The sequence below is a fragment of the Cottoperca gobio genome, chromosome 3 (assembly GCF_900634415.1).
Source record: "Cottoperca gobio chromosome 3, fCotGob3.1, whole genome shotgun sequence".
Lineage (NCBI taxonomy): Eukaryota > Metazoa > Chordata > Actinopteri > Perciformes > Bovichtidae > Cottoperca > Cottoperca gobio.
Genome location: NC_041357.1, coordinates 14,213,676 through 14,236,062, shown reverse-complemented (window position 1 = coordinate 14,236,062; position 22,387 = coordinate 14,213,676). Strand labels below are relative to the sequence as shown.

Sequence of the window (22,387 nt, the reverse complement as noted above, 5' to 3'; positions counted from 1 at the left end):
TGTGTATATATATATATATATATATATATATATATATATATATATATATATATAGTCTTTCCTCTTTTTGTTTTAGCACATTCATTGCACTGTGAGAGTTATGTTTTACAATGTTTTTTGCATAGGTTTATCATGCATCCTGGTGCCATCTCACCTGCGCTGATAATAATAGACTTCACATGATTCAGCTTTATTACTTAATGGTGTTTTATTGTCTTGTGGCTTCTTGTCTTGAAAGTGAAGTTTCTGGCGTCAGTATTGCTCACACTCGGGCGGGTCGTCCAAAGCTCCAGTTGAAGCCCTTCCCTTCAATGTGCTGCAGCGGTGTGCGCGGGTATAAAAGCAGCGCGCTCCCCTCTCCTCGGTCTGTTGCACCAGCTGCAAGGAGGCAGCAGGGAGCAGAGAGTAACATAAATTAGATCTCTACAAGCTAAACTTACATTCTGCTCTTGCTTATTTTGTCAAACTAGTCTTTTTCTGCCTAACCTTGAAATCCTTATTTTTCCACAAAATGACTGGTAGCCCACTGACCGGGTTACTGGTTGCGCTGTGCGTCAGCAGTGCTGTCCACGGCTTGCCAGAGAAGAGCAAAAGACAAACTGGCCAGCATCAGGTGTATCCCGAGTTCCGTGATGCAGTAGCTGTTTCTCAAGGTTGGTAGAAAACAAAGGACTTGCATCATAACTGTCAAGTGTTATTGAGTTTATTATCTTTAATGTGTAAAAAGTCAAAGATGTTCTCTCTGCATTAGAAAGTGATTTATAGTGAGTGATGTACCAACAAGTGTAATGACTTAACAGTAACTAAATAACTTTGTCATACTTAATGATTTTATTTTTGATACAATTTGATCAAGTATTTCGTTTGAGGTAAGCCAAATCAGACAGAAGTTTAATGGCTATTTTACAGTCCAAATGTTTAATAATCTTTATGTAACAATATTCCATTTATATGATTTCTAGTCGGCTGTGAGGAAAACGGTCGCTCATACAGACTGAACGAGCAGTGGGAGAAACCCTACCTTGGTAGTACTCTGGTGTGCACCTGCAATGGAGCAGCAGGCATCAAATGTAAAACTAAACCTGAAGGTCAGTGAGAGACCAACCACTTTGATACAGAAATGTCTATGAGGCCATTTCTTCTCAGACTCACTTTTCACATCTGGAAATGAGTGAAAACTTTTGGTTTCCCCCAATGCAGTATCGACTTGTTTCAGAACTTTTGTGTCAATATCAACAAGTAAAGTAAAACATATAGTACATAACACCGGCACACCATGACTAAAACACCAGACCTGAGTTAGGCTACTTAAAAAACACTCCGAAGGTTTTTGAGATATCAACTTGTTCAGTCATCCGTGTGTCTTCAGCAAGATATTCACAGCAGTATCAAATTCTTAACATTTGAGTGTTTCCTCTGTTTTTCTCTCAGTGGAGGAGTCCTGTTATGATAAGTCCAATGACCGGACATACCGGGTGGGTGAAACCTACGAGAGACCAAAGGAAGGGATGATATGGGACTGCACCTGTATTGGTTCTGGTCGTGGCAAGATCAGCTGTACCATTGCAAGTGAGTAACCAGAATAATAAACTGCCTGTAGTTCAAAAATGAATATTAAACATTGTCAAATTAAACACATTTTAGTGATTTGTTATAATTCCAATTAAATTATTTCTGTGTGGTTTGTCTTCTCTGCTTCTTTCATACATTAGAAACACATAGTATTACCTCAGGATGTTTTAATTAAATGTTTTATTCAAATTAAAATGACTGAATGTAAAATCTGAATGGTGGATATGTGTCACAGTGCATATTAGGACATCTTTTCAAAAACAAAGTACATTTTGTCCTTCACAGATCGTTGCCATGAAGGTGGGAGGTCTTATACAATCGGGGAGACTTGGAAGAGACCTCATGAAACTGCTGACTACATGCTGGAGTGTGTCTGCCTTGGAAATGGCAAAGGAGAGTGGACCTGCAAACCTGTGGGTGAGTACTTTTACCTGATACATTTAAACCTGCGGGGTTCACCACGACGTCAACACTTTCCAAATGAACTCTGGAATGCAGATGAATGTGAAATCTCACAACATGCAAGCTTTTATATTTAGCTGCCACCACACATACAAACACACACAGGGTCATTTCTCAGAAGTATGACTGTTTGATAGAATTGTACATATTTGACAACAGTCCAGACAAACAAGGTAAGTGTTTGAGAGAGCAGGACTTTCCTCTTTGCCCAGCTTACGCCACAGCTATTGATTTTCACTTGGTTAATTTCTCCTGGAAATGTCTGGGGTGATTTAGCCGCTGTGATTTCAAGCCGGATACTACAGTGTCTTGTGACAAACTGCAGATGCAATAAATCTCCTGTGTTTTCTGTGCAGCTGAGCGCTGCTACGACAACAACGCTGCATCATCGTACATCGTGGGGGAGACCTGGGAGAAGCCGTACCAAGGCTGGATGATGCTGGACTGCACTTGTCTGGGAGAGGGAAATGGACGCATCACATGCACCTCAAGAAGTAAGAATAGTGTAAATACGCACACATGAACACACTTTTACATTCTTACAGTAGTGGCTGTTGACTATTGTTGTCCTCCCACCAGACCGTTGCAACGACCAGGAAACCAGGAAGTCCTACCGTATCGGTGACACGTGGACAAAGTCGGACACAAGTGGACACATTCTGCAGTGTCAGTGCTTAGGAAACGGCCGCGGAGAGTGGAAGTGTGAGAGACACAACGCAGGCCGAAGTGAGACTCAAAAACTCTTTGCTCAAGTTACATTTTTGCTAAAAGTGTTAACCAAATGGCATAAACTTTACTCTGATCTTCTCTGACATTTATCATTCTTTTAATCTATTTGGTGGCATACAGCCACAGGTGCTGTCATGTTGACCCCCACCCATTCCCAGCCCGAGCCCCCAATCGAGGGGACGTGCCGCACAGACTCTGGAGCCACCTACTACGATGGACAGCGCTGGTTCAGAAGCCAGGGCAGCAAGCAGATGCTCTGTACCTGTCTGGGCAACGGAGTCAGCTGTCAGGAGTGGGGTGAGTAAAAGCAGGGGTCTCTCGGAAGAAAAGAGGAATTATGATGATGAACTCTGTGCGTCCTTTATGTTACTAATTGGGTTTCCTTGGCATTAAATACGTTTGAGAGTCCCCAATTGATGTCACAACACTCAAAATAATCACCATTACTAGTTGCACATTGCTTTGTCTCAGCTATGATGACCATATTCTCGCTCTTCCCTCTCCGGTCTGTGCAGAGACCAGGAAGCAGGAGTACGGTGGCAACTCTAACGGCCAGCCGTGCACCTTCCCGTTCGTCTACATGGAAAAGACCTACTACTCCTGCACCTCAGACGGACGCACGGATGGGCAGCTCTGGTGCTCGACATCCTCAGACTATGAGAAAGACCAGCAGTACTCTTTCTGTACTGAGAAGAATGGTGAGACTTAGGAGCAGGGATGTAATTTTGGAATTTTATTTAATATCAATTTATAGATGTACTTGTTTGTTTGTATTTTGATGATAATAGATTTTAAAGGCTCCCTCTCTGGGATTCTTTGATATTTGTAAATGTTGGTCTGAAAACTGCTATATTTGAAGATACAGAATATTGTTGCAAATATTGGCAAATCTATCACAGTCCCCAAACTCTAAAGAAGACACAACACGGTAGACTTTATGGTGAGATGTCTTCGTCTCTATTCCAGCCATTGTGGCAACACGAGGTGGAAACTCCAACGGCGGCCTGTGCCACTTCCCCTTCCTCTACAGTGGCCGCAACTACACCGACTGCACATCTGATGGGCGACGTGATGGCATGAGGTGGTGTGGTACCACCCACGACTATGACACAGAGCAGCGCTTTGGATTCTGCCCCATGGCTGGTGAGTGTGTGTGTGTGTGTGTGTGTGTGTGTGCTGCATTGTTTGTTCCACACCATGCAGTCACTTTGAAATGTATCAGTTCAATGTCTAATAACATTCACAATGTAAAATATAAAATCATATTGTTCATGTTTAGAGGAATACTTTGACAATTCACTTATTTACTTTCTTCACGAGAGTTAGATGAGAAGATAGATACCTCTCTCATATCGGTTTAGTAAATATGGAGCTACAGCCAGGAGGGGATTAGCTTAGCTTAGCATAAAGACTAGAAACAGGGGAAAACAGCTAGCTTGGCTCTGTCTAAAGGTAAAACAATCCACCTGAACCTACAGAACTAGAAAGCAAAAGATAAAGTTGTTCAAATGCTAACATGCTATAGATATATCTTCTTTGTAGAGGATGTAATAACACTAAATGCTTTGGTCTTTTTCTCATCTTGTTGTCATAGATGCTAATGACTGTTTTGTTGCATTGGTCACCTGTGGACAATTGGGGACAAAAAGTTTAAAGGAGAGAGAGAGAGGGTTTATGGTCATGGGAGAGTAATGACTTTAGGGCTGGAGTGAAAACACTGGGCTAACTGGACCAAGGACAATTCCCGTTCCACACACAGTACTGTAGTTTTTATAATTTCTTTCCCCTGTCTTTCTTTATGTAGCCCATGAGGAGTTATGTACCACCAATGATGGAGCCATGCACCGTGTAGGCGACAAGTGGGACAAACGCCATGATATCCTGGGTCACATGATGGAGTGCACATGCCTGGGCAATGGGCGCGGGGAGTGGAGCTGTGTTGCTCACTCACAGCTGCGAGGTCAGAGTGCTAACTCCATTTGGATTTGAAACTGTTGTCTTGAAGCATAAAGGTTTTATGTTGACTTAACTCCTTTTTTCTTTTACGTGTCTAGATCAGTGTATTGTTGATGGCTTGAACTATGAAGTAAACCAGGAATTCCCCAAGCGCCACGACGAGGGCTACATGTTGAACTGCACCTGCCTTGGACAGGGACGTGGACGCTGGAAGTGTGATGCTATCGGTGCGTTCATGGCTCATTAGCTCAGCTGTTGGGGAATTAAAATGCTAATGCACTTTTCATCTGAAAATTACAACCCCACCCTTCTTTGTCCCATCCAATCTCTGTGGTCTTCTTCTATTTTCTACCAATAGATCAGTGTCAGGAGCCACAAACGAGGGCGTTCTATCAGATTGGAGACACATGGGATAAAGTCATCCATAGCATCAACTACCGCTGTTATTGCTTTGGCAACGGGATTGGAGAGATGAGATGTGAACCTCAGCAGACCTACACAGGTAGGGAAAGTAATCCTCCCAACATCATCAGTTTGAAGCTGCTATCCACCTCAGCTTGGGGTACAGATCTGTTTCTGCAGAGTCCACATGGTCCCTATTTGAATATGCTGGTTTAGGTGTTAATGTACATCACACAACAACGTGATAGAGAAAATACCCAACAGACTTTAATTAGTGCCCCATTGATGCAATTTGAATTAAAAATCGCACTCCTTCTCCTTAGAGTCATTACTCACAGACATGGTACACACATATTTTTTAGATTTAGCATGGCTTTCACTTTTATATCTGTAATGTCCGTAGCGGATAAACGTTCATAAGTCAATTTAGAAATCATATGGAAAAGACACTTAATCAGAGTAAAAGTAATCCAGTGATAACAGGAAGTTAGTGAACTGCAAATAACTAATGCAAACTTGCTTAAATGCAAACAAATATAGTAAAACTGCATTTCAGATTCAACCTCAGCATCATTTTCTAATTTCTGGACGATCCATTTGATATAATTGTAATAACATTGGCTGGTCTGAGGCTCAATTATGGGGTGAAAGATTTAACTCCCAAACCCCTGCACACTACAAGATAACATGTATTATTAAGCAGGATTAATTATTTTTATTGATTAATGGGAAGTATTATTTAATTTAGAAGGTAATTGGTTACATTAATTTCTCCAGTGCCTCTCAGTACTTCCCTGCAGCGTTTCAGTCAGACAGCTGTTAGTGCTTCATTTGCATTTGCTGTACTTATTCATCCCCCACCTACCCCTAACCTCCCATCACACGTCACTGAAATGAAAAGTTCATAGCCAGGTTAGTGGAGGGAAGCGGGGGTTTGGTGTTTTTCTCGACTTTGAAGTTTGGCAAATGGAGAAGTGCTTGCCAATCACATCACCCCCGTCTTCCCATAGTCTTTGTAGTCGGAGAGGTTTTTCCTCCCCCGCCTGGTGTTGTTGTGCTGACCTGTAGAGGGGAAAGGGATGCTGGTTCTTGGAAGGGGAGATGGCCTTATACACACACTTCCTGCCTCCAATATATTCCTCTTGTTGGAAAAAAAGGTTGCTTAATGTGGTACTTTGTACTGCAGCACATTGTGTGTCCTGAATCAAATGTTGACCTTACAGTTGCAACATTTATCTCACCGTTATCAATGGTGTGTGCAGAGCAGGGATTGTGAAGATATATGTTAGCTAGATACACTATGATGAATATAGTGCTCCGGTGTTATGTCGGGCTGTAAGATGTCAGTGGGTGTTCGAGCTGGTTTAGCACCGTCTGGTGGTTTGTTTTATGTCTCATGAATCCGTCTGACAGAGCCTCACCGAAAAGTAGCCAACGTTCACCCACACCCACTGGTAACACTGTAACATTATGTTTTCTCATCGCTAATAGCAGCTTTGTTCTTTGTCTCTCTCCTGATGTCTTCCCCTAAAACTTTTCCTACACCTGCTGCTCTAACTGCTCAGATGGCCACAGACCTGTCCAGGTGATCATCACAGAGGCAGGAAAACAGCCCGACTCCCATCCCATTCAGTGGAACCCCCCGTCATCTGTTCAAATTACCCAGTACATCCTCAAATGGAGAATTGTGAGTTACTCTTTTGGTTCAGGTTAGAAATTGACTTGGTAAATGCAAGTAAGCTCTTTTTTTTTCTAAAAAAAATGTTTGCTGACCGGTAGCTTTAGCAAACAGTCAAGAGCTTTTGGTAATGTTGACTGAAGTTTGAACATGGACAAACAAGGTGATTAGAAGGTACATGAACTCCCCTTTACAGTCTGCATACACAGACACACAGACTCCAAGGAATATATCCCCCTCCCTGTGATTTTGTTTTCTCACACATTCTTTCTCATTGAAGACATCAAAAACTGAAAAGCTGGTTGAAATGTTTATGAAGCTTGAATTGAAGTCAAACATATTTCCTCTGAAGGGGGTTGTGTATTTTAGACAGGAATGTTACGTAAAGCCCTCATCTGGCTCTCCTGCTGAGAAAGTTTTTGAAGTTTTCCGACAGAGTGCAAAGCCAGTCTAAATACTCTTTAAGCAGGAAATGGCAATAAACGAGTCCAAAATATACAGACTACCATATAAACTCTTGATTTTCTGAATGAATGAATAATTCCAGTAAATTCTCTTCACATATTGTTTTTATTCAACTTCATCATATTTGTGCTGTCAAAATTGTTCATTACTGTGGAGATTTATGCATGCCGTCAAGAGTTTAGAAATCGGATTATCCAGTTGAGAAACCAATGTCGCCACAGGGTTCATTTAGTAGCTATTCTGGAGCTTTCAATCATATATCATTGTCTTCATCAGCAAATGGAGTTATAATGTAATTGTAGGTGTTCAAATGTCAAATGTCAAGTTTTACGCTAGCCCTCTCTTCAATGTATGCTTTCATGTCATAGAAATGTGACTTACAACCCATTAACTTTAGATCTTTTTACCCTTTCTGGCAGAAAAATACCCGTGCAGCTTGGAGGGAGGTCACTGTCCCCGGCAACCTCCACACCTACACCATTAGCGGGCTGCGTCCAGGAATCACCTACGAGGGTCAGTTAATCAGCATCATGCGCTACGGACGGCGCGAGGTCACACGCTTCGATTTCACCACCAACCAAGGTTCCTGTGAGTAGACCTGAGCAGTTTTTCAATTCTCTCAGAGAATGCCACAAATCTAAAAACATTTTTCACAGAAACATTTCATACCTTTTATCCCTCCAGTGGAAACATCGGAGGGAGAGACGACTCCACTTGCTCCAGTGATTGACACTTCTGAGTCTGTGACAGAAATCACCTCAAACAGCTTCGTTGTGTCCTGGACCTCAGCGTCTTCTACCATCTCTGGCTTCAGGGTGGAGTATGAGCTCAGTGAGGGCGGGGCCAAGCCGAAAGTCCTGGGTGAGATTCCTTGAGCATCACTGAACCCTTCGTATTGTCACATGCAGATACTTGTATGGATTGATTTATTTGCTAGTTTTTCTGTTGAGGTTCTGATTCATGTATCTCAGGTGATCAAAACCAATTCCTTTATGAGTGGGCAATATGGGTAAAATCCTCTATCATGAAAATAGTCATTTTACATCAAGGTATTGATCAATATTGTCATATAGTATATTTTCAACAGAATAACAAAAGAAGTCTCTCCATCTTTGTTTAATCCGGCCAATTAAACACCTGGCGAGTCAACGTACTTCATCACATTGATGCAAAAATCATATAGAAATCCAATACCGCATTGAGCAGCCATGGTATAAACGTAAAGCAAAATCATGCAATAAAAAGTAAATTAAACAGATATACTGGTTTGTTTAATAACTAACTTTTTGTCGGTTTCTCCAGATGTCCCTCGCACAGCGAACTCTATCAACATCGCTGACCTCTTGCCAGGACGCAGATACAACGTCAACGTCTACGAGCTCCCAAATCAGGGACAGCCAAACCTCATTCTGACTACCTCCCAGACTACAGGTGGGATAATCCCTCTCCTCCTCTTTGTCATGACAATAATATCAGGATTATTCTACATTTTGTAAATCTTTTACACAAAATAGGACGTTACTGATTTCCATTCTTTTCCTTTCCCCAGCTCCTGACTCCCCTGCTCAGCATGCAATCGATGAGGTGGGAGAGTCCTCCATCCGAATCAGCTGGTCCAAGCCTCAGGCTCCTATTACTGGTAAGGAACTGAGTCACTGTATGTGTGTTTATTTGTGATTTAAATCAGTAGTTTTTTTTTAATATATAGAAATCCATTTTGATGTGTTTGTGCCTGCCAGGTTACCGTGTGGTGTACACACCGTCAATGGAAGGCAGCAGCACTGAGCTGAACCTGCCAGACTCCGAGACCTCAGTGACCCTGGTTGACCTTCGCCCTGGTCACCTTTACAACATCAGTATCTACGCTGTGGAGGAAGACCAGGAGAGTGAGCCTGTTTTTGTACAGGTCAACACCGCCGGATCCCCTCTACGAGGTGCACATTTTGAAATAGACTCCACATCTTTCAGTTAATAAAGAAGCTGAAATGAATGAAAACTGCTTCATAACTTTAGCCAATGGAACATTTGTATTTTATTAAAACATTCACCGTAAGTTATTGTATTCATTAGATGGTCAATTACTCTTTCTATATCTTTCTTTATCTTTTGGTTGTCAGTGAAAGCTGAGCAGATTAAGTTTATACTCGCAGTTACAGATTCCTTATAGGGCCAGGGAGCTTTAGAAAGGGCTTTCCACTGTTTTGGAAAGACTGAGCTTGTCAAAACATTGCTTTGTCAAATATGCTTTTACAGCTATAGCTATACCATGCTGATATCTTCTTATCTTCATCTTAGTCTGTTGTGGCCCCTGAATTACCTTTTTTTAATTCATGGTGGGCTCAGAAACACCCGTTCGGAAGTAGTTAAAACACTTATGAAAAGCAAGCCTGCATGTACAGCCCACACCCACACACAGAGACACACTCACTTTATGAAATCCTCAGTATATCATATGTTGGATTTCCATTTCTGACTCTTTCCTTGTGCCTGGCACGGCAAAATGTACTGTTTTATTATGCTTGAAAAACAAAACCAGATGCTGTAGCGAATGTCTCTTTTACCCCTTTTCTTGTTTGGCATTTCTCTTATATGTTCAGCTTTTTCTGAGCCATTATTGTTGAGCTCTTTAAATTGTTACAGACTTTTTTACAGCTTTTTAGATTGTTTTACTGTACTTTTATTCAATTTAAGTCCCTAAGATTTTTAATTTAAGCAATTTAAGCCCCAAAACTATACACAGCTAAGGTAAAGGTGCGCTGTGGAGTTTGTCGTAAACAAAGTTATGAAAACAAAATGAGGACAGACTCATAAAAACATTGCTCCATAGCGTGGTCAATAACTCAAAAGGATATTTGAAGTCTGATTATACCCCTTGTCAATCAATCTACCACTTCCTGTCTACAGAGGAGGTCCTGGCACCCACAGACCTTCAGTTCTACGAGGTTTCAGATATGAAGATCACCATCACCTGGAACGGTCCACCCAGCGAGGTGACCGGTTACAGGGTGCACTTCACCCCCGTTGGTCCTGACGGCACCGATACGAGGGTCCTGCAGCTCCCCCTTTCACCCAATGCATATGCTGATATCACCCACTTGCAGCCGGGCACACTGTACCGCTTCTACATCTACGCCATCAATGGTGGAGTGGAGAGCAAGCCCCTTGTGGGAGAAAAGTCTACCAGTAAGTATTGACATGGACAAAGGAGCCCAAGTTAGAAGCAGAGGGATTACAGTAAAATATAAAAAGATGAGAGATGCCTTACATGTGTTATATAATCTGTCTCTTTCAGAACCTGATTCGCCCAATGATGTGCGTTTCACTGAAGTCAGCCACAACAGTGCAATTGCCATCTGGGAGGCTCCCCGCGCCATCGTCAGTGGCTACCGTCTCTTCCTCAGCATCGAGGGCTCCAGCCCCATCGAGAAGAGGATCCCTGGCAGGGTCACCCAGTACCCTTTGAAGAATTTACGTCCAGAAACCCAGTACACTGCCACCCTGCACTCTGATCTGGACAATGTGCTCAGCGAGGGCGTCACTACATATTTTACCACCAGTCAGTATTAAGAGAAACGCAACATCTGCAGAATAAATTGTTGCAATAAAAGTAAATGTTTAATTTACACATTTATGTTCTCCTCCCAGGTCCCGAGATGGGAAATAACCCTGCTTTCAGCACTGAGGTCACTGATACCTCTATCATCGTCACCTGGATACCAGTCCGCAGGTTTAGCTACAAGGTATACCTGCTGCATCTTCTCACCACATCAAAAAAAGAAGAAGAAAGAAATCGGTTCATCAAGAGAAACAATAGTCATAATCAAATTAAATTAAGCTGCTCTAATTATTATACATTTTTATACTGGGTCAAATCACTATGTGTTTTGTGAAAAGGGTTACTCGTAGAATCACTTAATGCAGATTTAATGTGTTTGCTGTGGTATCCTTTCTAGGTTTCTGATCTGTGCATGTCTTTCTCCTTCTCCCCAGCTGTCTGTGCTCCCCAGCCAAGAAGGAGAGTCTCCCAGAGAAGAGACCTCTGACTCTGGACATATTTATATTCCCGGTCTGATCCCTGGAACTCAGTACACCTACAGCGTTCAGCCCATCTTCAACGGACGCGACCGTGGAAGCCCATTGACCCGCAATGTCGTCACTTGTGCGTATCCAATTTACTTTAACAAGCAAGCACACATTTTGCAATAGCTGCGACCATGTATGCTCATTCATCCACACGTGCATACATTGCCACAAACACATACCACCACACAAACTGTCTCCCACGGGAGTCTACAACATACGGTTCATGGGTTCGACAATGGTACGTGAATCCGCTTAGAACTTATGCACCTTTTGGTTATAGGCCACTCTCACTGCCACATCCCCTTTTGCCAGTTGGCATGAACACAAACCCACACTTTCACACCCACACAATTCCAGCCTCCTAGGGCGAAAGCCTTTGGCCTAAAAGTGAGGAAATTTATGTCAATCGACTGACCGACTGAAGAAGTTACTACTGCATGGAAACAAGTTTATTATGCTTGTGTAATAAGCTGCTTTTCTCTCCTTGCAGCTCTGTCTCCTCCCACTGACCTCAGAGTAGAGTCCAGCCCTGTTTCAGGAGATCTCACTGTCCACTGGGTAGCTTCCAAAACACCAGGTAAATATTGACTCTGCTCCTCCCACACTACCAGCACATTGGATCTCGCCAAGTCGAGACCTTGGCCTTCAAATGTTTGTTTTTCTTCACTAACACAAATGTTTCTTCCCGGTAGGCCTATTTCCTTTTGGATCATAAATAGCAAGAACCTCTTGACATTATGTTCTACCTCCTCCAAATTTGTCATGTTCCCTAACCCTCTGCAGGCATCACAGGCTACAGAGTGACAAGCACACCCACCAACGGCCAGCGAGGAAACACCCTGGAAGAGTTAGTCCAAGCTGATCAAACCTCATGCATTCTTGAGAGCCTGAATCTGGGGGCCGAGTACAACATCAGTGTTTTCACTACCAAGGGCCATTTGGAAAGTGTCCCTGTGTCCACAATTATCACACCAGGTAGGAGCCAGCAGGAAAGCATTCACACATGTTAATAGGCATTAAACACAAAACGTTGTCTACAGAAAAGACCAGTGTATCTGTGTGAGAGAGAAGAGAAAACAAAGAGAGATGAATTTGCCATGAAAGGCCGAGTCGAAGTCAAACCTACTCCTATATTTCACTTCCTGTCATAGTAATATTTTCATTTTTCCCACCCTAACAATGTATTCATCTTCATGCTGGAATTTTTTCCATATGAATACATTGTTTTTGAAATTGGCGCAGTTTCAAAAGAAAGCTCTGTTTTGGTCTCCACCAAAAATGAACATAAAGAGGCTAAAATGCTCCATTGAGCAGCAGAGTTGGGGCATAATTATCTGTGTGTTTGTTACTAAGAGCAACCCCTGTAAAAATTATGATTTAATGATCATAACCTATAACTAACATGGTCATTGGTAAAATGCATGGGGGGCATGTCTATTAATTGGAATGGTGAATTTGTTTTCTTTTTTTGAGCATGCCCAGAACAGTATTATTAGTCATCACAAAAATGCTTTAACTATAAAGTCAACTGTGAATGTTTCTTGATTTCAATCATTTGTAATGATCTCAATCTAGCATAGCACGTAACACTCTGGATCTCTGACTGCTTTATTGGGAATTAAATGAATGTTTTGGGTATAACTAATGTAATTATTTTACTTTCTGTCTCTCTAATTTTGCTTGCGCTTTGCAACTGGCCTAACCCTTTCAGACATCCCCACACCGAGTTACATTGACTTTGTCGACATTACTGACACCACCATCGGCCTGCGTTGGATCCCTCTGAAATATTCAACTATTACTGGTTACCAGATAATGGTAGTAACGTCAGGCGAGAGCTTGCCCATTTTTCAAGATATGGTGGAAGCATCAGCTGGTTATTACACGATTCGTGGTCTGGAGCCGGGCGTGGACTATGACATCAGTATCTTCACTGTTACAGAGGAGGGGAAAAGCGAGCCGACCACACACACAAAGCAAACACAAGCTGGTGATTTAACACTTTGACTCCATCCATGGGAAGGGCTTGGGTTTTGATCTGAAAGAATTGCTGAAGACACAATACAAACCCTTTTAATAACGCACATTTCATATGTCGTTAATGATATTTTCTGTATGCCATTTTAAATCTGATTTGAATTATTTTACCTTTTTGTTTTCGCTGTGTTAGCTTTAACCTTTAGCCTCCCTTTCTTCCAGCCATTCCAGCTCCCACCAACCTACAATTTAGAGGGGTGGGTCCCGACCACATTAGGGTGACATGGACAGTCCCCCATGTCGCCACAGTGAGCGACATCTCTCGGTTTGTCATCCGTTACCATCCTGTAGCCACAGACGATGACATCAAGGAGGTTAATGTTGGTGGAGCCACAAACACCTTCCTTCTGGAGAGTAAGACGATTTGTTTATAAAATGTCTGACAGCAAGATGAGTTGTTTTGTTTTGCACCGCTCCACGTCAAGCCTTTCTAACTGTATACTTCTCTCTCCATTTCCACACAGACCTGCTGCCCAACACTGAGTACCGTATCAGTGTTGTGTGTGTGTACGGCGAACGAGTAAGTGAACCAGCCACAGGGACTCAGTGGACAAGTGAGTACGGCAGTGGTTTCCGAAGTGGGTCAAGGGTGCCCATATATATAAGATTAGATATTTGACTTTGATTGTTAGTTTATGCATGTTTCATACTTTACGTTAATGTCATTTGTTTTTTTAGGCAATTAAAAAAATCTTATAACAGATATACATGGTGTCAATGTTTTAGCTAAGGTTGCATGTGTATGCATGTTTTGTGGGTGGGCAAAAATCCCTCTGAACTGGTGTCATTGTTTTAAAAGGTTTGAGAGCCCCTTGATTATCACGTCAGTACAAAAACAGTCCATGTAAATAACCCACTAATTGTTAAAATGGATAATGTGTGTTGCCTTGCAATTTTGTAGTTGCCATTATCATTGCATGCCGTTTATAATCTCTCTCCAATACCGTTCAGCTCTGGACTCCCCCACTGGCTTGGACTTCTCCGACATCCGCACCAACTCCTTCACCGTTCACTGGCTGGCACCGACTGCTGCTATCACTGGCTACCGCATCCACTTTTCAAAGACAAGTGGCGGGAGGCCGAAAGATGAGAAGCTGCCCCCGACCAGGACCTACTTCACTTTGACTGGACTGACACCAGAGACAGAGTATCTGATATATGTGTATGCTGTCCGCAACAATCAGGAGAGTCAGCCTCTGACTGGCACTCAGGCCACCAGTGAGTTTCTATACTGGTTTCCAAAACCATCCCTCCTTTTCTCAAATCTTGATCATAACTATTTGTAATTTTTTGAATAGATTTTTTTTCTTATGCGCCTCTTCTAATCCTCTCCAGTCTCCGATGCTCCCACGGACCTGGAGGTAACATCGTCCACCCCGTCCAGCATCACCATTCGCTGGGACGCCCCCTCTGTCTCAGTGAAGAACTACAGGATCACCTATGGAGGCACAAGTCTGTACATATGATATAAGTCATAGTTCCCTCTAAACCTCAACGATATAAGGAATGTAACACTCGACCGTTCTTCACTATCTCTAGGTGGCGAGACTCCTCAAGAGTTCACAATCCCAGGCACTCAGACCACCGCCACCATCACCGGTCTGAAGCCCGGTACTGACTACACCGTCACAGTCTATGCTGTTACAGGCAGAGGGGACAGCCCCGCCTCCAACACCCCGGTTTACATCACGCACAAGACTGGTACAGCAATATCAAAGAAACTGTTCCCGTGGTAAATCATTTTTTTGACGGGTTAAACTTAATCTAAAGCTTGTGATGCATCCGTCTGTCTTTTAGATACCGAGCCCCCCACTGACATGAAACTGACTGATGTGAGTGACAACGCCATCACAGTGCGCTGGTCTCCTGCTCAGGGACCAATCAGAGGCTACAGAATCACCAGTGTTCCTAAGAATGGCCTGGGACCCTCCTACACCGAGGAGGTGACCCCTGGTAAGTCAGGCCGGAAAAAGAATTAAGCTGTTCAGAACCAGACTGTTATCTTTATTTCATAGATATCATTTTATATTTTTTCCAACACAGTTTCCTCGTCTCATTGGGTCCTTTTTTGCTCGTCTGTTACAGATAAGACTCAGGCGACGTTCACAGGCCTGATGCCCACTGTTGAGTATGTTGTGAGTGTCTATGCCCTGGGCAATGATGGACAACCCTCTTCGCCTGTGGTGGAGAATGCTATGACTGGTAAGTTTGACTCAATTCAGTGAAAGCTGATCAAAGAAATGCTTCATCTAGGGATTGTTTTGGCACAAGTGATGCAATTACTGTCTGTCAGTGTTATTCAGTGTGTTTACATGCACTTAAGTAACCAAGTTACAGACGCATCCTTTATTTCTTCCTAAATTCTTAATGTCATGTTAACAAGAAAGCTGGTTTCCTATTCAGGATTTCTGACCAAGAGTCCTGCCATCTAAGCCAATCTTCAAGCTTCAATATCACTACCAGAGTAACTCACAACAATTAAGACAAAAGTGTCGCTTTAATATATCTTTATAGCAGTGTATGTTATTTAATCAAAAACAACAGCTCAGAGTGGAAATGTGCTCCGTCTTCCTCCTTTCCTGCAGCTATGGACCGTCCTAAGGAGCTGACCTTCTCTGAAATCGACTCCAACTCCATGCGCATCACTTGGGACAGTCCAGATGGCACGGTGACATCATACCGCGTCCTGTATTCCAGCTCAGAGGAGAGCGAGAGGGACCTGCGTCCAGCACCCAGAGGAGACCAGGACACTGTGGTGCTGCGAAACCTTCGCCCCGGGACAGAGTACACTGTCAAAGTCATCGCCCTCCATGGCCGCACACCTAGCACACCGTTGGTGGGAACCCAGGCCACAGGTAGACATACACAAAAACATCAGCACATTCTCACCCTAATCTATATGTTCCCTGACTCCAATTTGAAATCTTTTTTGCTGTCCCAGTGATCCCTGCTCCGACCGGCATTGTGATCTCAGAGGTCGGTCCCACCGTCTTTACTGTAAATTGGCGAGCCCCCAATGCACGCCTGTTAGGCTACCATGTGGTCGTCACCCCCAAGACAATCAGTGGTCCCATCGAAGAGATGTACGTTGCGCCGGACACCACACAAGTCATCGTGCCAGGGCTAATGGTAACAAGAGTTCTTATCTCAGTATTTACATGGATTCATAGTCAGTCAGTGAGTAAATATCTACTGTATGTCTGTGTGTCATAGAAGGCAACAACATACCTGGTACATGTCTACGCTCGGAAGAACTCTGTCACCAGCAGACCGCTGGAGGCTGAGGTGACCACTCTGCGAGGTAACTGGCTGCACCTTCTTAAACATTAAAATCAAAGACTTTTCAAGAACTTTCCAGGCCTAATTCTCTTTGAATTCAAGCACCTAACACAGCGTTGTTTGAGACATGGGTGAAAATGAATTACAGTTACAACACTGAGATTTTTTATAATGACAACTAGCAGGCTTTACAGAAGCTCACAGACAACAATTCTCAATTGTGCTTTGTCACAGTGAAGTGCTCTCTCGCCTTCTATGACCTTTTTATGGTATGCTATACTATGACTTAAAAAACAAAACAAACTAATGACATTTCCCAGCACAGCAAAACAATATGTTTTGTAAATTGAGCTAGAGACTTATTTACGAGTTAAAAAGCTAAACATTAACATTTCCATTATTGCACAATATATATCAATTCAAGCACTTACAATGACCCATGTATATTTATGTCTATTTACACAAACTTTCAAGGACCTGTGGGAACCATGACATCACCAGTCATTATCCACTGCTCTGTTTTATGTCCGTTTTTTCCCCTCATCAATGCAGATGTAAGTTCTCCTCGACGTGTGCGTATCTCTGATGTGAAGGATTCTTCTTTCACACTGACATGGCGCTCCAAGGAGGAAACCATCACTGGTTACCTTGTCGATGCCACGCCCCTCAGTGGCTTGTACCCCACCATCAGAAAGACCATCCCAGGAGAAACAAACACCTACACTTTCACAGGTACTCCACATATTCCTGCTAAACTGAACCTTGAAACATTTTAGAGATGGAAGTTTTGAAACTGTGATTTCACTGTTTTTTCTTTTTTCATAAAGGTCTGCAGCCAGGCACCACGTACACTGTTAACCTGTATACTCTAAATGGCAGCACAAAGAGCGCCCCAATCACTCTCGTCATTCAAACAGGTACTACACAAATCTGTGTGTGATCACTCCGCAGACATTTCAGACTTCATAATGTGAACTCATTGCATACAGTACATAACGTATATACAGCAAAGTAAAATGACAAAGAGAGAGCGATAGAAAAAACTAAGGCACATAACGCTTTAGTTAAATGCAACCACAGTAGAGAGGGAGCTGTGAAAGTCTGATAAGTTGCCTCAAGTGATGTCACTTGAGTCAGCGTCGGTTGGGGCTAAAGACTACAACGTGGAAAACAATCTGTTGGTGTGAGTTAAAAAGAAGTGCGCTCACCAGAAGCAGAAGCACGGCTATCCATCTCAGCTTGAGGCTACATTAGCCGCTACTAGCATAACACACCCAAATCTTTGACCGAACTGTCGGCTGTCCAGCGCTAGGTTTTGACAAGGAAGAAGAAGACATGAAATGAAAAATGTTTCTGCCCCATCAATTTAGATATATATATATATATTTTTTACAACTTTCCATTGTGGGTCTGACTTCAGTGCAGTACTGTTTTTAGTCGGGTCTTAAAAAACAAATTGAAATGACAAATGCAGCTGTAGCATTTTACACAGATCACAACTATCAAATGATCTAACATGATAAATCCTTTTTTTCATAGCTGAACCAGTGGTCCAGGCTCCCACCAACCTCCAGTTCACATCTTTGACCCCCACCTCCATCTCCTTCACCTGGCAGCCACCTGCCACACAGATCACAGGATACTACGTCACCTACGAGGTGTCAGGAGGAGCGCCACGAGAGCTCACCCCAGGACCCCACCCCGGCCAAAACTACGCCACCATTTCTGGTATGTGGTTGTCAACTGGTCTATTATCACCACAAACAATATTGCCACTGGTAATATTGTATAGGACACATTTGTTTTTTTTTTGGCTACCACACGTTTTACTTTTATCTCCAATATGATTGAATTTTCTTTTGTATGCCGAGTCAGGTGCAACCTACTAATTTCACTATATGATAATTTTTCCTCTCCTCAGGCCTGAGACCATCCACAGAGTACATCATCAAGATCATTGCCAACCAGAACACACAGAGGAGCACACCTCTGGTGGGCAAAATCAGGACTCGTGAGTATTAAGACAAATGTGATGCATTTTAGTGATTATCAACATTCTAATTAGTTATGGCTAAACATCCTATAAAATGTAAGGGTTTGAATGGCAGCTTGAATATGCTCAGCTCAATCAAAATATGTTGCTGCAAGAGCTCAGAAGCTTTGAGATAAACAGTGCATAAGCATCGGGCTCATAAAACAATAATACCCCATTTTATTTTGAATGCCTCAAAAAAGGCGATTCAAAATATCTTGTGTCTGAAATGCTGCATTAAGACACTTTGCCATGGAGTCGTAACCCATAAATGCTGCATATATGTCGCCTCCTGTTGGCCGAGAAATGTTACTGCAGCTCTGCTTTACCTGCCCCTCCCATCTAACCCGCTTGCTTCCCTAACTCGTCTCTCCCGCCCAGAACCAGACTCTTTGCTTCCCCTGCCCCACCGCCCTGGAGGTGTTGGTGACCGGCTGGATGTGCCTGAAACTGACTTGGACAACACAGTCCAGGTAGTGGGCAACAATGGCCAAGATGGGCATGGTGGTCAGAGCCAGAATGTGGAGTACACAGAGTACAACAACAACAACAACAACGGCGACAACAACAACAGATATAGTAATCGTGGCAATCCACAGTCTCCCTTTGGGCAAGTTCGTGAGCCCCTGATCTTTTTGCCCTTCCCTGATGCAGAGGGCCGCAGAGTTCCTATCGTGAGGATTAATGCGCCCATTGGCGCCGAGTTTGGTAACGACACGGGAGTGCAACAGGAGGCCCAAACTCAGACCTCCATTTCATGGAAGCCTTACAAGCAGAGCAACTCGTACTTGGTGTCCTGCCATCCACTCACACACATAGAGGAGAAGATGTTCCAGGTAAGATACGAAGGCTGTGGTTTCCCGTTCAGCTAATCATGCCGTCTGAGCATTACTTATCATTTTAGAGGAAATCTCTAATTTCATGTGGACAAACCCTTGTCTCTCTCTACCTGACCAGATCCCCCTGCCAGGCACAGCCACCACTGCTACCCTGATAGGACTCTCCCCCGGAGCCAACTATAATGTGATCGTGGAGGCCCTGAAGGGGGCACTTAAGCACAAGATACTGGAGCAAGTCGTCACTGCTGGAAACACAAGTAAGCATCCTGCTAGTGTTGGGCAAAGCAGTTATTTTCAGTGTACAGAATCACTAGAGTCGATTCATTCACTCACCAAAATGCTGTTGCTGGCCGCGCCCCTGACTATCGTTTGAAACACTTCAAAACTATGCTCACTGATTGGAAGTGACCACACTGAACTTATTCTCTACACTTTGACTCAATCTTTTTCACAGAAGGGTAGAAACTAGCTGCAGCTCATAACATTTATAATGTGCAAATTTGATGTATTATAGGATTTTTCTGTTAGCTTGCTAATATGTTTATCCTAAATCAAACTTAAGAAGTTAACAATAAGTAATCATTTTATTAGCTGCAGTTTTAATGCTATGAAACCTCAGAAGCACAGATGTACAACTACAACTACATTGATACCACACTTTCTTTTTTGTTTGTGTTTTTAGAGAGATGACATGGATATAAAATATCATTATTAATAAGCAACTGAATAAAAATCATGGCCCAGAAGAAGTTCATTAAAAAGTTACTCTGGCTAATCAATATTCAAGCAACTAGTGGCTTACACACATTGTTTTTCCCCACTCATCTTACATCAGTCCCACAAGGAGTGCCCTCCACTAAGGACTCATGTTATGATGCCTTTACTTCAACCTACCATGATGTTGGTGGTGAATGGGAGCGGATGTCTGAGACAGGCTTCAAGCTGTGGTGCACGTGCCTGGGCCTGGGGAGTGGCCACTTCAGATGCGATTCATCTAGTAAGTTTTTGGGATATTTTTTATGGAGATAGTTGGAATTAGATTAGATGTTATTTGGTTTCTCTAAATAATATGTTGTCCAACATTAGAGTGGTGCCATGACAATAGCAACAACTATCGCATTGGAGAGAAGTGGGACCGCCGTGCGGAAAATGGTCATTTGATGAGCTGCACTTGCTTGGGAAACGGCAAAGGAGAGTTCAAGTGTGAACCACGTAAGGCCTCTTAATTCCCAAAGAAATATTCTACGACTGTTTGAAAAGTGTGAAGGAGTTGCAAGTGAATTTTAATGTGTATGTACGTCCACACAGATGATTCAGTGTGCTACGATGATGGCAAAACTTACCAGGTGGGAAACCAGTGGCAGAAGGAGTACCTGGGTGCCATCTGCACCTGCACGTGCTTTGGAGGACAGCAGGTACGACACGTCAGCCTCCCTGGCTGTGGGTCCGATGTTCAGTGATACATGTACTGACTTGTGTGCTATTCTGTGAGTTAAATGAAATATGTTTAAATGTGCGCTTGTGTATGTTTGGGCTCATCAGGGCTGGCGATGTGAGAACTGCCGCAGACCAGGTGGTGAGGTTGATGCCAGTCTGCTGCAGCCCGTTGGATATGGAAACACACTACGCGTGAGTGGAATTTACACAAAACAATGTCATTATATTGCTTTATCGATTACAATGTAGCACAGGGCATTTTCTTGACACCGTCTTTGGTCCCAAGATTGTAAAATTGTCAAAACTAATTTGAGTATATATTATTTGGTTTTCAAAAGCATCAACTGGAATATACAGAAATGATTTTTCAAACCCTTTGTGTTTTAATTTCTATTATATATTTAATAAAAAGCTATTTTATTTCTACCAATGAGAACCTTAAGTCACCTCACCTGAAACCGATGAGTAATAAAACCTTATGAAAATACAGGACTATTTGTACATAGACATGTGACTTTATCTCCACTCTTCATCCAGAATATTCATTGCCCCGTCGAGTGCCTCCGACCCGAGCTGCTGGCAGACGCACACGCTCCTCCAAACCCTCGGGAGTAAAAGGATCGGACATCTGCTTTGCTCCTTCACCGTCCAATCGCTGCAGCCTCACCATTAAGAAGCCATGCTGTCTGCGACTGAACTAACTGCCTTATCACTTTCTGACACATGATTAGTCAAAGATGTTACGCTGCCTGATCAAAGTGATCCTCCTCTAAAGCCAGTCTTTTCACTGTTGACTGTCAAGTCTCTAAATTCACACTTGGAAAATGAACTCATGCCATTTTCTTTTTTTGTGTAAGATTCCCCTCCACATACTTCTGCGTGTACCTAAATGGAAGTCATTCAGGACTTGTCACCAGTCAGTTTTATACTTCTCAAATTGACAATTGTTTTTCCCCTTTAACTATTCCGAAACATTTGATCAAGCACTGTGTTAAAGAATGTCAATGTAGTTATTAACAATGTTTAAATTGTCCATGAAAATGTGCTTTTCTTTTCTGTTGCCCTTCTGTTGCTGAGGGGTCGCACTGTGTGTGATTGACACATTCTGATTTCCTTTTACTAATGTATCCCTTTAATCTCAACGTGTGACTGTGTGGGAACTGGGATGTGAGAATTTTAACTGTTCTATTTTTGTACTTTGTTGTCCGTGCCAAAGTTGTTTCTACCTTTTGACAAAAAGATGTCCCTTATTTTAATAAAGCTGGAGAGATCCTGAAACCTAGCCAGTGTTCTGACTTTTTTGTAATAAACTGTTTTAACGTGCTCTAGTGTTGCCTTATATTCAAAAAGGTACTTGCAGATGACTTTCATCTCTCTACTGTCCACTCAAATAAAAAAAGCCCATAAAGAAGACTA

General features: G+C 42.8%; 1 protein-coding gene across 2 annotated transcripts; it reads left to right on the top strand.

Annotated features, from left to right (window-relative positions):
* Nucleotides 1–380: 380 nt before the first annotated feature.
* fn1b (fibronectin 1b) lies at nt 381–22,253 on the top strand. Of its 2 annotated transcripts, XM_029428598.1 has the most exons (46): nt 381–653; nt 963–1,088; nt 1,432–1,569; nt 1,858–1,989; nt 2,391–2,528; nt 2,614–2,760; nt 2,884–3,060; nt 3,279–3,461; nt 3,730–3,906; nt 4,568–4,723; nt 4,818–4,946; nt 5,078–5,221; nt 6,687–6,808; nt 7,684–7,852; nt 7,949–8,125; nt 8,567–8,695; nt 8,814–8,903; nt 9,004–9,198; nt 10,169–10,447; nt 10,557–10,820; nt 10,910–11,004; nt 11,255–11,423; nt 11,838–11,924; nt 12,131–12,322; nt 13,059–13,337; nt 13,547–13,738; nt 13,849–13,938; nt 14,336–14,602; nt 14,720–14,836; nt 14,924–15,085; nt 15,182–15,337; nt 15,470–15,586; nt 15,970–16,239; nt 16,326–16,513; nt 16,598–16,685; nt 17,216–17,395; nt 17,491–17,580; nt 18,203–18,391; nt 18,585–18,674; nt 19,077–19,531; nt 19,653–19,791; nt 20,370–20,531; nt 20,621–20,746; nt 20,843–20,949; nt 21,077–21,163; nt 21,509–22,253. In XM_029428598.1, the coding sequence occupies exons 1-46, from the start codon at nt 512–514 to the stop codon at nt 21,584–21,586; spliced, it is 7,386 nt and encodes a 2,461-aa protein (XP_029284458.1). In that variant the 5' UTR covers nt 381–511; the 3' UTR covers nt 21,587–22,253. The 2 variants fall into 2 exon arrangements, with proteins under 2 accessions (XP_029284458.1, XP_029284459.1); XM_029428599.1 differs by lacking the exon at nt 13,059–13,337.
* The last annotated feature ends 134 nt before the right edge of the window (nt 22,254–22,387 follow it).